Here is an 18,795-nt window from a genome sequence, read left to right as displayed (position 1 = left end):
AGGATTCGTGAGAAGCTCATCATCAGGGATGTTTCCCAGACCGTCGCCAATAGCCCATTGTGCAGCTCTAGTGCGACGTAAATTAACAACAACAACAACAATAATTAAATATATTTTAAATTTAAAAACTGCTGTATTCCCAGCAAAATGTCTAAAAAAAGACAAACTATTCACTCAAAAGAGAGAAATGCCATATTTATTGCTGAAAAAAATGTACATAAAGATTGCGAAATAATTATTTTTGTCATTTGATCGCCAAATAGAACCTTGTTCAGTGTTCAGAAATAGTATCGTCAGATACCACGTGAAGAAGGCGAAGCCTAGTGAAACACAAGTAATAAATAAACAAATGCAACGTTTGCATGAACTACTATTCAAAAGAATCTCGAAACACATTGAACACCTTCTGAGACAAATTACTTCAAAATACACCAGAAGCTAGCTTGCAAACAATAATATAAATTGATTCTGGTGACCAAGCCCAGAAGTAAAGTAAAGAGCCTGCAGCGCTTCCTAGTGTAGGAAACACCATCTATAGAGGAGCCTTACGTCCAATCACTCAACCACACAACCTAAAGATAAGCGAGCTACAAGCGTAAAATAGCTAAGTGCTCAAAAAACACCGTGAATTATCATCATCCATACAGTTGTTTAGTTTTTGGTAGTCTTTTTGAGACTATTTAGTATTATTGTATTTTCTGATGTATTGCTGTAAAAGATTTTTAATTTAATATATTTCTTTTAGCTTACTGTTTAATTCTGTTTGTTGCAGTTGAAGAAATGGATCTCTCGGGGTCTTTTTTGAATTTAGGTACGCCACTTTCTGTGCCATCACAACCAGATCCCGTAGAAGAACAACACATTCAAGAACTCACTCGCCAACTGCAAAATTCTCCTCTTCCTCCTCCTCAGCATGAAAACTTACATCAAAGTCATCCACAAACCCCGCAACACATTCAACAACAAAGGACTGGAGTTAGTGTTATACAGCCTTATACTTCAACAAGTGGGTTGACTCCTCAGCCATTGTTGCAACCAACTGGATCTGTGAGTCTTTTAATATTAGTTTATAGTTTTATATTATAATCTTATGCATCTTATAAATAAGCTAATTGGAAAATAAATAATTGGAAATAAAGAACCAATCACATAATGGTGAAAAAAAAGCTGTGGTAACCCTAAGGTGACATCATTAAATGTATAAAGGGCAATGCAATGAATATCATGGTAACTAAAAATGGGGTTTCTGGCAAAACTGAACGAAAATTATCGCCAAATCAAGGAGCCCCCAATTGTACATCTGAACCGTCTTCGTTTTTTTAAAATTACTTTTGAAAGAACTACTTTTACAATGAAAGGAAAATTTCTGTACAAATATCTATGTCAAAATAATTGCCAAGTTTTTACCACTTCCTGCTAGACGTGGCCTGCAAAAAGCTATAAAGTAACAGAAAGGAACCACTTATAACCACCCTCAGACAAACACCAGCATATTTTTTGCTAGTTAAAAAAGGAGGTGAGGGTAGTAAGCATGAAAAGATACTGCTACTGAAGTATCCCCTTTTCTTGAATTATTCTATTTAGTGCTTTATCTTTATAAATGATTTAGTGTAGGGGTGCACAACCTGCGGGCCAAATGCGGCCCTTCGACTACTGAAGTGCGGCCCGCGAGAGCTTCTGAACACAATAAAAAAATTTTGAAAAATGGGAATTTTTAATCGCACTTTTAAGTTATCACGTTTTGACACAATCAATTTTAACAGATTCTTTAGTAAATGTACATTTAACGCGCTTTCTTTAAGCCGGTTTTATCGTAAATATAAATGATTTTTTTAAACAGTTATTTCCGCTATTCTACGTGATTTCGAAAATCCCGAATTTTTATTACGACGCGAGTTCAAGATCGCAAATTTAAATAATCACCTTTTGTGCACTGTATTTGTGACGATTTCATCTTAAATCTAAGTGATTTTTTACCTTTTTTTTTTTTTTGCAATTCTTTCTTTTTTTTCAACAATTTTACTCGGCAGTTATTGCTATGCGTTCCCACGTATTATAAAAAATTCCAATTATTCTATTACGACATGCAAATTTGAAATCATGCATTTGACAAGCTTCATTCGTGCTGAGTTTAGCATAAATATATTTTTTCCCAATTATTTCTATACTTTTCCACATGATTTTGACGATCCCGTTATTTAACTATGATGTTATTACGACACGTGATTGTTAATTGCGCAATTAAATACTCACTTTTTGATATGGTGTTTCGGTACGGTTTTATTCATAAATCCTAGTTATTTTTCCTTCGTTTTTATTTCCGCAACGAATATGATTTGGTCGAATGTGGTAATGAATTGTGATTTGATCAAAAACCAAATATTCGGCAAAGAAAAACAAAGAAGAAAAAATCGACTGAACGCCGTACACTTGGGGCCAAATAGCGAAATCTTTTAGCAGCATAGCCATAGCAACACTGAAACTAAAATTTCAATGCTCAGAATAATATTTCCTGGAAAAATGTATTCATAAATTAACTCTAAAGAATAAGGCCAATCAAGAACGTTTTTGAAAATGTCGAAAAGCGAAACAGAGAACATAAAAATCAATCTTAATTTTTGAAAAAATTTTTTAAAGCTGAACATCTCAGTTTTTCAATTACCAGAAAAAGCCAAGAAAAAAGAATTAAGTCAACAGAAATGCTATTAAAAATTACTGCGTTATAATGAAAACCTCTAAAAAAAGTTTTTTTTTTATTGAAAGAAAATAAAAAGATAGAAAAAACATTCTTAATTTTTTAAATGAAAATCTTATGCCGAAAATCTCAATTTAAATTTTTCTCATTGCCATAAATTTAGAAGAAGAAAAAATTACTATAAAATAAATTTTATTTGTAACTTTATTTTTAAAAAAAATGCTGAGTCATAATAAAGATGCCTAAAAAAAGAAAAACCGAAAAAAACAAATTTTTCTTAGTTCCTGAAACAAAACTTTAATACTGAAAATCACACTTTTCTATGTTACTGGTTATGGAAAGAGTGATAATAAATTAATAGTGTGAGACGTTCTGTTCAAATGCTGGGTTATAATAAAAACAGTAAAAAATGGAGAAAAAAATTCTTCTCAATTCTCAAAGAATTGAAAAAATGACAAAATTGATTAGTCTGATTATTATTTTTTTTAAAAAAAAGTAATATCAATAAAAATTCAAAAATAAAAAAAACTTAGAAAAATACATTTCTAAAAAATATTCTACCAAATATTTGACTGATCATTCAACCAACTGAATTTTTCACTGAAGGGCCAAATACTCGTTACATCCCTCCCTAATTTAAATGCAATGTTATTGCAACTTGAGAAATTCATAAAATGGTGGAAAATGTGAATTTTTAAACTGCTCACTGTTTGTAGTTTAGATTTCAGTTTTTTGTTGCTTAAGTGATCTTTTTCGATTAAAAAAAAAGGAAAATGTTTACGATATAAAAAATCTAATAATTAATAAAATAAAATAATAAAGTACATTACAAAATAAGCATTGAATTTTATTTTGAACTATCACAGTTTTGTTTTTATTTTAGGCTTTTGTTTAAAACCTATAAATTTTCTTCAATTAAAATATTTAATTTGAATTTATATTACTTAATTACGACTAAACTTTTTCCTACTTTCATTCTGTGGGCATTGCAGTTTTTTTTAATTTATTAGAATTTAATTCTAAAATGAGTTTTCATATTGCATGATATGATAAAAAAAAATATTTCTTTTCTTCAATGTTTATTTATTTTGATAAATCTATTGTTCATATGATAAAAATAGCAAGTTTTTTTTTGTAAAAAAAAAGTATAAGTTTTTTTTATTTTTGAATGAATTCTAATAATGGAACACTACTAAGTTATTGGTATTACTAAGTTTATTGATAAAAAAATGGAACGCTAATGTTTAAATAAACATTATTACATTTGTCATTAACATGTCTAAATACATGTGTGGCCCTTCGTTAGCCAACCTGCTGTGCAAGTGGCTCTTCACTCAAAAAGGTTGTGCACCCCTAATTTAGTGTAAACTTTCTTGTTATTGCAAACTTTTCACTCAGTAGCAGTAATTATCCTAACTTGGTCGTTTCTTTCCTTTTGTGCCGTATTACAGTTAGGAACCATTCTGTCAAAATGCTTGATTAGACTTATCACAATTTTATAATTTAACTGCTGTAATTTTTTCATTAAAAAATGTGAAATTTTTTCGCAATTAAAGGGTATAATGTAGGGAGACACTTTCTTATCTGAAAGGCTACTTGTACAACAGAGTGAATAGTGAAGAACCACATGCCAAATCTAATTGGGCATGTTAATAGCAATTGTAGTATTATTCTTTAAATATCAGTTTTCTAGGCACTAAATTTTTTTTTGTTAATCAGCTTTGTAATATTTGTTGTATATTAAAATAAAAAAAAATGTGAATTAAAATTGTAATTTTTTTTAAATATTATCTTCTTATTAAATAAAGAAGAAAATGTTAGTAATGTGAAAAAATAATGTTTTTTTTTTTTTTCATCATATTGCATAGCACAAATGTCCATTTTAAAATAAATTGTTACAATTAAAAAAAAAACATTCATGTTTATAGAATTAAAGTAAAAAAATTTAATTTAATTACTTTATTTAAAATACTTTCTTTTAAAATATCTAATTAATAAAATTTACAGGATTGATTGAATATTACTGAAATTAAAACGAAACAGTTATAGTACAAAATAAGATTCAATATTTAGTAGGGTATGTATTTAATTGCAACTTTAAGACAGTTATTAAGTAAAATATAAAGGGTTTTATAAGTTTTAAATATTTTTTTCAACAAAATAATTTTTTCAAGCTGTAAATATATAAAACAGAATTGCAAACAATTAAAAATGAATGTTTTTCTCTACCATTCAAATTTCGTGAATTGTAAAAGATATCATGATTTTAAATTCCACATAAAATTGCATTATGCTAGCTTAAAAACATATTCTAAAATCACTTGTATTTTGATTAAATCAGCTCTAAAAAAAGGAAATGTATTATTAAATGGTGATTTAAATGTGTTTCAATATTCGAGAGGCATAATAATAATGTATTAAAATGATTTTTGAAACTACCATGAATTTGGTTAACAATAACTGCTGCTGGAATAATCACTAGAATTAATTTTTGTCTGTTAAAAAATTGGCACAAATAAAGCATTAGTGAAATAAATTATTTGAATGAACATGCAACTTGAATCACACAAGTTATAATAATATCAAGATTTTAAAAGCCACTGGAAAATCCATAGCATTAATTGCTGAAAATATCGATCGAAAATCACTCAGATTTTTGATGAAATTTGCACAAACAAGGCACTTCAATTTAAATAAACCATTCAAAATGCACGAGATTAAAATTTCATATTAAAATATTGCCATTATAGAAACCATGTGGATATCCTAAACAATAACTACTGAAAAACTAATGAAAACACATTTGGATTTACAATTAAATCAGAGCAATTAAAGAGTGCCAAAAATAATTATGTCAATTCCAAATTCATATGCCCTAATACATTCTATTAAAAATAGTGGGATCTTTTAAAACTATGAAATCTGCTCGAATAACTGCCGAAAAAAACTGATGTGACGATCATATTCATTTAAGAAAAAACTGCGAAATTAGCATTTCAAAAACTCAAATGAGCAATTTAATACCAGATTATTTTTATTTTTTGAAAAGAATGTTTTTTTTTCTTTCTTATAAGTTCTTTTTAAAATATATTATATCTTAGGAATGACAAAAAGTTCAAATTTTAGTTGTCAGGAGGAATAATTTAGAGTCAGCTTAAAAAGTCTTTTTCTTTCCCCTAACTTAATGACATTTACTGCAAAGAAACGTCAACAAAGCATTTTGATTAGTCTTTTAAGAGATTAACAGTGTTTTTACTACATCTTGAGAAATTCACATGTTTGTTCCTTACATTCAACAGAGATTAGATTTTTCTATTTTTTAGAAGATTTTCTTTTTTTTTCCCTCTCAAAAAAAATAATAAATTAAATTTTTTATTAAAGAAAAAACAAACTATTTATATATTTTTTTCTTAAAATTTTTAGAAAATTTAGCTGTTTAAAATAAAATAATAATTGTTTTATTTCAATTTACAGGCATTTTAATTACCCATAAAGGCTGAGTCATTAATCAAAAATTGGACTGCCCAAGTTGTAGAAATGCCTGTTTCATTGGTAATTACTTTAGAGCTGTGTCTAGTATTTGGGCGGCGCCTACTTGCCCTTTTTTAAGGATAGGCAACTAATGGCTACTTTTTTTTTCATGTAGAACAGTTTCAAAGCTAATACTTTTAAAAAAACTCGTGAAACTTAACTTATTGAAATAATATTTCATTTCCCAAAATTGCGAGTTGGGAAGAATCTAGTTATTGAATTCAAATAAGAAATATTGTAATTCATAATATAATTCATAATGTAATGTGAAAATAGCCACAATTTTCTCGTCTAGTTTTTATAGAATTTTTGTGATTCAGGAAAGACAAAAAGAAAATACTCTAAGTTGAAATTCATATTAGTGTAAAATAATATATATTTTTTAATAGAAAATTGTGTATTGGAAGATGTGTGCTTATTAAGTGAATTGTTCAAAATTAATTATAATTAGAAGAAATAATATTCCTTCATTTTTTTTTCCAGCCTGTTGCAACTTCTTTGCTGCCTGGTCCTAGTGGTTCAATTTCCCTCACACCCAGTGGTGCAGGGAGTGGCTTATTTCCAAATACTCCTGGTGGTCCTATGACACCCATGACCCCGATAACACCCTCTTCAGCTGATCCCGGTATTGTGCCTCAACTTCAGTGAGTAGTTTTTTCTCAAAAACATTTATAAAATTTTATCTTTCAAGCATTTTATTTATTTTGATGATTGAGTTATTAAAAGGTATCCTGACAATATCAACTAATTTAAAAATAAAATATTTCGATGTTACGATAATTGCGAAGTTTTAGTTTGTTAAAATTGTCTCAGTGAAGACTAGTTTATATACTAGTTTTTGCTGAACATAACTAGATAATATATATATTCATATATATATAAAATTAACAGTATATATATGTATATGTATGTATGTATGGATGGATGGATGCATGCATGCATGCAGGGCCTGATTACCGAAAAGGCACAGGAAGCAAGTGCTTCCCCAGTAAAATTCTAGGTGGGGCCCCAAATGACTGAAATTAAGGGCCCAATTTCTTATTTTTTGCAAAAGAAATACGTAAAGAAGGGTCCGACATGATTGCATAAGATCTCTGTATTCCTTTCTAAGGTTCTAATAGTTTTCACATGGTTCTTGTCTCTTTAAAATGTATTGTTTATGGGCGAAAAATATCAAAAGTTTCTTTTGCTCAAGTTAGGGGGGCCCCAAAATCCTANGCACAGTTCTTCCAAACCTATTTTTGGTCTCCCGCATTACAGGAGTACACGGTATTTCAAACTTTAGAGTCTTAGTTATTTCAGAAGGTTGTAATAATTCACTTTCAATGAAGGCAGGTTTCACACGATCTATGGAGATTGTCGACTTCCGACCTCTAATATCAACTTCAAAAGTTTTATCAGTTCTCTGAATCACTTTAAAAGGTCCATCGTAAGGGGCTTGCAAGGGTTTCTTCACAGCATCATTCCTAATGAAGACGTGACTACATTCTTTTAAGGCTGGATGCACAAACACTGACTTTGTAAAGTGGCTGGAAGCTGGAGATGGTCTGATAGTAGAGAAATGTTTCTTTAAATCCTCGACTAGTTGAATTGGGGACGAGTCCATTGTTGTTGAGTCAAAAAATTCTCCTGGAAGACGAAGTGTTGTCCCGTACACGAGCTCTGCTGATGATGACTGTAGATCTTCCTTATATGCTGCTCGAAAACCCAACAGGATAGCTCGTAAGGCGTCTGACCAATGGTCTGTACTGTAGGCCTTGAGTGCAGCTTTCAAGGGTCGGTGCAATTGTTCTATCATCCCATTACTTTGAGGATGGTAAGGTGAGGATCGAACTCTTTTGATGCCCAGAAGTTGTGCTAGCGCTTTGAAGAGTCTACTTTCGAACTGGCAACCCTGGTTGGTCGTTATCACTGAAGGTGATCCAAAGCGAGCAATCCAGGTTTTGAAGAAAGCTTCCGCTACTGTCTCCGCTGTAATGTCAGGAATTGGAACAGCTTCCACCCATCTAGTGTATCTGTCGATCATTGTCAAGCAGTATGAAAATCATTTAGATGGTTGTAATGGGCCAACGATATCGAGATGAATATGGTCAAAGCGTTTGGACTGTATTGGAAAATTAAAAATAGGGGATTTAGTATGCCTTATTATTTTAGATTTCTGGCATGGAATGCAGTGTCTAGACCACATATTACAATCTCTATTCAAATTAGGCCAAATAAATCTATTACTAATCAATTTATTAGTTGCTTTTATTCCAGGGTGTGATAAGTAATGAATAGTATCAAATATTTGTTTACGAAATTGTTTTGGAATAAAAGGTCTAACGTTTTTAGTAGAAATATCACAATATAAAATAGTGTTCGAATCTGGCATATTTACTTTTTTAAAATCCAAACTTTGAGGATTTTTGATTAAATAGTTCAATTCTTTGTCATTTTCCTGAGCTTTTGCAATTTCGCTGTAATCTAAAGGATTTGGCATATTTTAGATGCTATTCTTGATAACGCATCTGCAGCTATATTGTCAGAACCATTTAGGTATCTTATATCTGTTGTAAACTGCTATATAAAATCTAATTGACGAGGTGAAAATTTATCTAACTTTTGCTTAAATGCATAGGTGAGGGGTTTGTGATCTAACGAACGAAATTTACAAAACGAAATTTCGTGCTTCGAGCATGTACCTGAATTGCTTGATTGAAGCGTATGCAGCAAGCAACTCCCTATCATATGCGCTATAACGTTTTTCAGTTTCGGATAACTTGCGCGAAAAAAATGCTAACGGCTGAAGATGTTCATTTTCTGTTTGAAATAATGCTCCCCCAATAGCAAAATCCGAGGCATCTACTTGCAATAGCAGCGTAGCGTTTGCTAAAAGAGTTTTGCAGTTTTGAAATTCGCCTATTGCTTGTTCTGACCAGTTAATCATATGATTATCATTGCGCCTTGAGCCTTTTAAAAAAATCGTTTAAATGAGTTTGGTTATAAGCTGCGCGAGGTAGAAAACGACAAACAAAATTTAGATGTCCGAGAAATCTTCTCAATTCCTTAATCGTTTTTGGTTGTGGGTAATTTAAAATAGGGTCTACTTTATTGGGTAATGGTTTGGTGCCATCCTTAGTTATTAAGTGGCCTAAAAATGAAATTTCTGGCACACCAAACGGACATTTTGATACATTTACCGTTAAATCGTATTCGTTTAATTTTTGAAACACGGTTCGAACATGCGTTTTATGCTGTCCTTTTGATTCATTAAAAATAAGGATATCATCGAGGTAAACATAGCAAAAAGGCAAATCTCCCAGAATTTCATTCATGAACCTCTGAAAAGTTTGCGCGGCTCCACATAGACCGAAATTTAAGAAAGGAAACTCAAAAAGCCCAAAAGGCGTACACACAGCAGTTTTTTGTATGTCATCTGGGTGTACTGGGATATGAAAATAAGCACGGACAATATCAATCGTTGAAAAAATATTTTTGTTATTCAGAGCGTGTGTAAAATCTTGTATATGGGGAATAGCGTACCGGTCCGGAGTTGTCACGGCGTTTAATTTCCTATAGTCTCCAACTGGTCGAATACTTCCCGAGCTTTTAGTAATGACATGGAGTGGAGATGACCATGGTGACTTCAAAGGCTGGCAAATACCCTGCACTAACATAAACTGAAATTCTTATTTTACAACATCGTATATTTTTGGACTTAATCGCCTAGGTTTATTGTGTATAGGCGGACCAGTTGTATCGATGCAATGCACAGTATTATGACACGCCTGCTTAATTCTTGGTGTTAATTTCGGAAAATTTGATAATAATTTATGATAATATGTGTCACCTGAAAATAATTTTACTGAAAAAACATTAGTTTTGGCAGTTATGCCCAATTAAAAAAGATTAGTGACACCATCAATTAATTTACGACGTTTTAGGTCTATCAACAGTCCAAAGTGCTCTAAGAAATCTGCTCCTATAATTGGAATAGGCACCGTAGCAACTAAAAATTTCCATTTAAAGTCTCTTCGTAATCCTAAATTAATGCTCAATAATTTACTTCCAAAGGTAAAATTTTTTGAATTATTAACTGCAGTTAACTGTAAGGGACCAGGATGTAAATTTTTAATCATTTTTGGAATGGACAAGCAGCTCACATCTGAACCTGAATCCACTAAAAATTTTAAATGAGTTTTCTTATCATATGCAAATAAGCGACACGAACGTATGGCTGTCGGATCATTTGTCGCTGTAACAGCGACAGCCGGTTTTAGTTTTCCTGGTTATTGTTGTGTGAACACGGTGAACAACATTTTCTAGCTTTTTGGCCGAATTTCGAATGATAAAAACAGATTTCAGACGTTCCTTTCCGATCCCTAGAGCTAGATGTATATATACGAAGATTATTATATCTTGTTCGAGAACGATTGCGTGATCTCTCGCGAGAAAATTTTTCAACTTGCTGGCTAAGTGCAGCTATTTGCTGGCGAAGTGCACATACTTCCTGATATAGCGGGTTTGATGTTGACGGATTTTCTCGTGTTTTTGCCGAGAGTAAGGGATTCGAACTCGTTGCGTTATTCGTTGCACAAACATTTTGAAGGGAATCCGTTCTAACTTTGGCTATTTTATCCGCTAGCTTAGCTAAATTTTCTAGCGACTCTGAGCTAACGGAAAGAATTGTTTGTATCTCTGATGGTAAACGCTGCAGCCATAAGGTTTTAAAAAAATCCTCTTTTAAAGATGTACCTGCCAGCGTTTGTATTTTCCTCAATAAATGGGACGGTTTGTCGTCTCCTAATTGTAATTCAGAAAGAAGTTTACGGATTTGTTTACTTTCAGAGTCTGTAAATTCCGCGATAAGTCTTTCTTTAAGAGTATTGTATTTATTTGCAGTTGGAGGATTAAACAAAATATCTGAAACTGCTGATAAAGTCTCTGGGTCTATTGCTGCAATGATATTGTTATATTTAGTTTGGTCGTTAGTAATTCCTGATAAATCAAAATTGCTTTCTGCCTGAACAAACCAAAGTTTGATATTATTTCTCCATATTGGTGGTAGTTTAACAGCTATACGAGCAATTTGNTTTTCATTTGTCTATAATTTTCCTTTGTTTTATCTTCATTTTGAACTTATATATATATTTATAATATATAGACTGTTAATTTTAAAACAGATTTAATTAATAACCATATTCATTCCTTCAATTTTATTTTAACAAAATTATAAACAACTTAGAACACTATTTATATTTTATTTTTGATCTTAATATTAACTCTGATTTATTTAAGATGAAAACTAATTATGCTTCACTGTTCAGGAGGGAAGAGTTTGGATGTTATGACTTTTTATACTAGAGTAATTAAGTGAACTTTTAATTAGTAGCCCTTATTAATTTTTATTGTCCAGTGTAATAAACAGTTAAACTTAGTAATTATGGATAAGGGATCTAGCCTATAAAGGGACAACCCCAATGAATGCTGGTAATATGGATGAAGTCTATAAATGACTTTCTCTCCCTGCATGTAGTCTCTGATTTCACCCTATGAAAAAAGGAAAGTCAGTAAAATGGTTTATTCCTAGTTGTATGTAATAATGCTAAATGTATGTAAAGTCTAAAAAATATTACTAATATGGATGATATTTGTTTGAATTATTTTACTATTTAAATACTATAATTTATTCATTTTTATAAACTTCTTCTCCTATTATGGGTTTTTGTTACCTACTTGTTTCTGAATATTATTACTCTTAGTGTTGTTTTTAATAAATGGCAGCATAGAAATTTAATTTGCCATTTTTTGCCTATTATTTTATACAGTTAAGCTAAAAGCCCATACTTTATTTTTTTCCTTCTTTACACTTTTTGTTACTAACAAATGAGTTGATCTATTTTTAATACAGTTTTTATATTATTTTACTTTTTGTCTGTAAGTTTGTCATGATAACATTTGTAAGTTTGTAAGTTAGTTCTTTCATTTTAATCTCATTTACAATTACATAATTTTTTCTAGATATTGGTGCATTATGAAAAGTAATTTTTATCTTAGGATAATAATTCTTCATTTTAAAATGTCTCTGTCTTAAAGAAATGTATCCTGAAGACAACCTTTTTGTTTTTATTGTATTTCTATTCTGTCATGTTTCTCTCTCTCTCTAGTATTTTAGTTGAATAAAAAACTTATTTGTATGGGAAGTAGCATTCTGAAATGCAAAATTTTTGGTTCAATAGGATACACAGTGTGATGTAATTTTAAATGTTAAATTTTTTAGACAACTTCCTCCTTTTACATTACCTGTAGTTAAGGTGTCACAAAAATATCACTTTCTTAAACTTGAAGTGAGTACGAAATGCGGGTTTCTCTTAAAACATATTTATTTCATAAACACAAACATCAATATAACATAAACTAAATTAAACATTATGGGTCATCCTGCGACCAAGCTAGCTAGTGAAGAAGTTGAAAAAGTAAGTGGCTGTTCTTCCTCTGAAGGACAGAATATATATCATTAGGATCACAGGGTTGCTTTTACCTGAAGATCTTAAATCGCCAAGCTGGCGGTAAGACTGGTGAGAGTGGTGAGCACCGCAAACTCTTAATGTTTCAATTATTTCTAATTACTGATTTTCATGCTCTATGTCGTATTAACAAATTAAAAGGGAGATGAAAGGCATTTAAGACATGGTGCTACAATATAACTTAAAGATATTAAATATAACAAACAGCCATTTAATGTTTTAGACAAAGTCTTGAAGTTCAAAATTTTTATTTTAAATTTCTGATTAATATTTTTTTTAAAATAAATACACTTACTAAACACATATTTCAAAATCAGATATTTAAAAAATATTTATTAAATTGCTTGTGAATTATTGCAGTTATTTAAACTAGATTCCTATCACAAACTTTTTAATTTTTTTTTTATTTAAGTAAAATAATTTCCATTTTTTTCCACTTGCATTGGAAGAAACCTTTTTCTTCTGGTGTGGTTTTTTTCATGGTTTTTTCCATTACGTATGAACTATTTTATTGTGTAAAATAAAAAAAATAGGTTTTTCAGCTGATTTTATAAAAAATTTTCTTTCACTCACTTAAGGAATATTGTGTCGACCGTGAATCTTGGTTGCAAATTGGATTTGAAAAAGATTGCCCTTCATGCTAGAAATGCGGAATACAATCCAAAACGTTTTGCTGCTGTTATCATGAGAATAAGGGAGCCCAGGACAACAGCTCTCATTTTCAGCTCTGGTAAAATGGTGTGCACAGGGGCCAAAAGGTAATTGTATCCTTCTTTCTAGACAATTAATGTTTTAATAGACAGAGTTAGTTACTGTATCAAATGAACTTTGAAAGATAGGGTAAAAACATTTGATGTGTTTGCAATAAAAGCAAGGTGTATTCCAGAATAAAATGTTAATTTTTTTAAAATCACTATCATTAAATTATTGTTAAAGTTTTTAAAACAGCCAAAAAAATCTAAAAGTATGTAAGGCTTTAAGGGAAGAAAAGTAATTTTACAAATAAAAATTATTTAATTAATAAATAATTTTGCATTTTCTTCCAAGCAACATTATATATGAGATTCCTTTAATTTTGGCGGAATTTGCGAGTTCCTAAATTATAGAAGAAAAAATGATCGAAGCATTTATATTATATGTCTAATATATATTTTTTCTTAACATTTATACATTATTTTGCTGTTTTACTTTAGTATCATTTTATTCTCTTCAACACTAGAACGGACCACATTTGTAGCGACCTAGAATGACCATTGTGGTCATTTTGACCCCAATAAGAAAATACGACTAAGTATTTGAGTTTTAACACAACTATCATTAAAAAAAAGTTCAGACAAGTCCTTTGTTTTAACTTTAACATTCTAAAGTTTTGCAGTATTTTACTTTTATTTTTAAAAATAATATCCTCAGAAAACAATTATATAACATTTTAAATAACAGCACTTGATTTGACATAAAAGTACTTCATAAATATTTCTTAACACTGTCCACAAATAAGTTTTAAGCATGCAAATATTTAATTCTTTTAGTTTACGCAGGAAAAACAATGTTTATTACTTGAAGTTTCAAAAAGTTAAAACAACAGGCATGTCATTAGATAATTAGTATGGCATTCATTAAAAAAGGTTGAAATAAGGCTCTTGTAGAGTTTGTTACTTTAAAAACACGAGGAAAATTTACCTTCATTTTAGAAATGAATGTGCAATTTTCTGGGAGCTGTTCGTGTCTTACACAACTGTCTTATTTGATGAATACGCCATAATTGGTGGGATTGAAAACGATTTTTTGTGAGACATTTTTTAGATTTATAGGGAGGTTTTCAAGTTTCCAATTTTGCTAACATTTCCATACATGGTATTCAAGAGGCAGTATCTTTTTTTTTTTTTTGGTATATAGTAACTTTTTATTTTTTAGAACTTTTGGTGACAAGTGCACTTTGTAGCTTTGAAATTATTTGTGATTTAGCCATAGCATAGTAACAAGTCGGATTCATTAATTTCTTAACCTCTTTACCTTTTACTAGTTGCTTAAAATCAATCAAAAGATATATGGTCTGGAATTCCCAAACCAGACAATCTTGGAAATATGGTTTCAATTATATGATCAGGAGAGCAATCCAAAGTTTTGACCCTTTATTGTTGATTTACGTTTTGCATATTTCACCATATCTCAAAAACTTTTGAAGTGAATTAAAAGATTTTCACATTCAATTATAAAATTCATTTCTTCAAAGATAATTCCATGAAAAATGTAACTTTCAGTAAATATTTATAATTTTTTATTATTTTATTTCATAAATGTTGATAAATTAAAGTTGTAATGTATACAAATTTTCACATGATTTTAAAAAATACAAAATTTGAGCAAAATCAGTCAAATAGCTCCTGAGAAACTGAATTTTAAAAATACATCTTTTTTGACTTTTGGTTTCTTAGGAATTATTTGACTGATTACAAAATAGGTGTGAAAACATTTGGTATAATCCCCAGTGTGTAACAGATTAAATTAAAATAGGCTTCCAAATATTGGGAAGTGGTGGGATGCTACAAAGATCATTAACTAAATTTTTATTAATATTATGTTTACCTGTTGCACCCTGAAACTCCTCTGTTTATCTCCCCTTTTTATTTTCTTTTTTAAAACTTATTCCTTTGTCCCTATTGGTTAAACTATATTGCAGGTATTTGTCTCTTTGCTATCTCTTCCATTTTTTGGTGTTGAGACACAGTGTAAGATTCTTGCTTAAAAAGCTGAAACTAAACTATGTCCATTTATGTACTTCCATTTGTACTTTATTCTCTTTATTTTTTGCTTCAGTCTACATAGCTCAAAATATACCCTATCCTTTGTGTTGTTAATATGCAAATAAAATCTCATTTTTCCTCTCCTTCTCAAATAAGTTGCGCGAGTTGCGTGATGTAATACAACGACTTCCCGATAGGGGAAATAGATATATATTTGTTGAAGAAGCTGACTAGTTGTTGGTTGATTCAGATGTGTAGCACTGTGTGTGCGAACTATTGTTTCCTCATATTATGTTTTAATAAATACTTTATTTGCCGGCATTAGCCTCTGTGTTATTCAACCAAACAACACTTTGTTAAAAACTTAAAATGCTATTTGCAACAAAAGATTTGTCTTGTTTGCAACTGTTTCCCATTATACTTCTGTAAAATAATAGGCCTACTAAACCAAATAATATAACATGTTGTTTCATTTACTTATTTGCTGAATGCAAATTTAAAATGAGTATAATCTTCATTATCTAGTTTTTCTGCAGATTTTTAGTTGCAGAATATTATTCATTTTAATTTTATGGACTTAATAAAAATATCAATATAAATTTCCAATTTTAATTTTGTATTTATTCAACTATCACTAATTTATTTAAAATAGTTTTCAGAATTAGATTTCTGGATTATTGTCTGGAGTTAGATGTCCTTTTAAGCATTCACCTTTCTTTAGCAAGTATATTTCTCAATCTTCTATTTTCCTTGAATTAAAATTCTGCACAAAAGTAAAGTGTGTCATGCTTAAGCAGTTATTTCAGTTTTGATTTTTAAGAAACTGACAGAATTTCACTCTTCCATTTTCAAAGCCGTAATTTGCGCAATTTTTTTTCTTCCAGACTGCTTTTAATTAGGGGCATCCTCAAGATTCTTCTGTTATTCTTAAATCATTTCTGGAGTGTTGTCAATTGGATGTCCGAGTTAAGGAATTTGAAATTTTTGCCCTAAGAGTACCGACATGTTTACTTTTTTTCTCCCTTCCTCTTTTATTTCTCATTCTTTGTTATCCGTGATATATTGTGACAAATTATGGTTTCATAATTTTGGATAGTACATTAGTTATTACAAACAAAACATTTTTTTATTATTTTCCATCGTCTATTATGTTTATTTGATATCTATTAAAGAAAGGATATTTTTTAATTGAATAAATTCTGATTCCTCAGAATTGGTATTATTTGCAAACTTTGCCTTATAAGGAAAAACAATTGCTTTTATCAAAAATCTTCTGCTTTTATTTCTTTATAAAATATGAATTATTATTATTACAATTATTTATTACTGAAAGCAGACGATTCTTTTTTAAAATAGATTGCAGCTTTCTCTTTTTACAAGTGATACATCTCTGATTCCACTATGTTTCGATGTTTTTTCCGTTCACAATTCTGTACTCAATAAATTAGTTCTTCTTATTCATGAATGTGTGTTTATGAATTATGTGTTGATGAGAAAAGAATTTTTTTCTCTCTCTTTAAATTTTATAAATATTCTTTTTTTTTGTGCATAAAAATTACAGTCTATTATTTATTTGTGTACAAAAAGGAAAAAAGTACCTAAAAAAACTACTTATTGAGAAAAAAAAAATTCAGATTATCTCTTTTGTCTGATATGCCTTTTATTGTATATTTTTAATATTGTGAGACTTATAATCCTCAAAGTACTTAAAGACCGTGGGCCGATTTTTGAAATCAAAAGTTTCGTTTACCAACTTCAGTAACTACCTAAACTTTTTAAAGTCACATTTTTCATTGAACCAAAGTTTTAAAATCATAATGTCTCCCACATTCATAAAAAAGTCCCCTTTACAAAATTCCAATTTCTAAGAAGGGCCCCTTCACAAAATTTAAAAAAAAAGTCTTCTAAAAAACTAGAATTCATAAAAACAGCCCTCTCCCTATTAGAATGCATAATAAAAGCATAGTACAAATATTATTTTATCAAATTACTACATTGATTTAAAAAAATTTTGATGCTAAAGCGAAACATCGACTGCTGTGAACGAAACGTTTCTAAAACAAAAACATTTACTCCTCAGGGGTTTAAACTATGGGAAGTGATCTGCATAATTTCTAAGCGTAAGTGATTCAGCTATCTCTATGTAGTTCCTAATTATTAAGCTTACTCTATAGTTATGTGCAGGTGTTTTTAGGTAAACATTAATGAATTTTTGAAATAACTAAATTTCGAAACCAGAAACATTATAAATATGTAGTTATTAGGTTTGGTAAATGAAAGTTGATTTTTAAAGGCTTTCTGAGTTTCGGCTCACCGTCTATTATACTTAATTAATATGTGCTATCAGAGCTATTACGCAGTTCAAATTGTTTAGTTTATTTATTTTGAATTGCAAGGAATTTATTATTTTATTTATTCAAAAGAATAAAAACGAGTGAAATTTTTACTTTTCTGTTTGTTACCTTAAATTGTAATTGAAAAAAAAATTCAAAGTTTAAGAAAAAAATTATTAGATTTTTTTTATTTAAACTAAATTTTTGATGAATTTTCAATTTCACAAAATGTTTGATTGATATAAACATTCAGATGTTTTTACTGGATATAATTCTTAATATTAAAAAAAAAATGTCTCCATAATGAAAGAATTTTAGTGTAAAAAATATTTGAAAACAATTTTGAGTTAAAGAAAAGTTCATATATTGGAATGATTATTTTAAATACATTAATTGCAACATAAAGTTTCAAAATTACTTACAAATTAAAAAGCAAAGTTTTTAACACGTCTGCAATTTGAGCTTATATTCTGACAGGATTTGTTCATAAAGTTCAAAAAAAAAAATCAATGTTATATTTTATCTATTTAATTACATATATATATATATTTTTTTGTATAGTGAAGAGCAGTCTAGATTAGCTGCAAGAAAATATGCAAGGATAGTGCAGAAACTTGGATTTGAGGTAACAGCTCTCTTCATTCTTAGTTCATAAATCCCAGGACTGCCATTGGTGACTAAAATGGCAACTAAATTGACTAATTTAAAGCAATAGCAACTAGGGCGACTATTTTAGTAGGAATGTGAGTAAAAACAACTAATTTGCAATGAGTTGCGTAAAATTGACAACTTTTTCAAGCCAATTAGCGACTTAAAAGAAGAATAGCTTCATAAGCTTCCCTCTTCCCCCACTTTGTTGCCATGCTTTCATTTTATCCAAACTTTATTCTTCCTCACTGTTTGATGTCAAAAGCAAGACAGACATGTTTAACCAATCAGACTAATGGAATTGGAATTCGCACAACGTGAATGCTCGTCCTGCT

The 18,795-nt window shown here is 29.8% G+C and overlaps 1 protein-coding gene across 2 annotated transcripts in view; it reads left to right on the top strand.

The window, feature by feature from the left end:
• Positions 1-544: 544 nt before the first annotated feature.
• The window catches only part of LOC107444597 (TATA-box-binding protein), a 35,324-nt gene continuing 17,073 nt past the window's right edge, over positions 545-18,795 (top strand). For both annotated transcript variants that reach the window (XM_071179056.1, XM_016058809.4), the window contains exons 1-5: positions 545-661; positions 773-1,047; positions 6,710-6,870; positions 13,314-13,493; positions 18,374-18,437. In XM_071179056.1, coding sequence (XP_071035157.1) covers positions 781-1,047; positions 6,710-6,870; positions 13,314-13,493; positions 18,374-18,437 — 672 coding nt within the window. In that variant the 5' untranslated portion in view covers positions 545-661; positions 773-780. The remainder of the gene's footprint in view (positions 662-772; positions 1,048-6,709; positions 6,871-13,313; positions 13,494-18,373; positions 18,438-18,795) is intronic.

This window comes from Parasteatoda tepidariorum, chromosome 3 (genome assembly GCF_043381705.1).
Source record: "Parasteatoda tepidariorum isolate YZ-2023 chromosome 3, CAS_Ptep_4.0, whole genome shotgun sequence".
NCBI lineage: Eukaryota > Metazoa > Arthropoda > Arachnida > Araneae > Theridiidae > Parasteatoda > Parasteatoda tepidariorum.
This window is presented reverse-complemented; position numbering and strand designations above follow the sequence as displayed.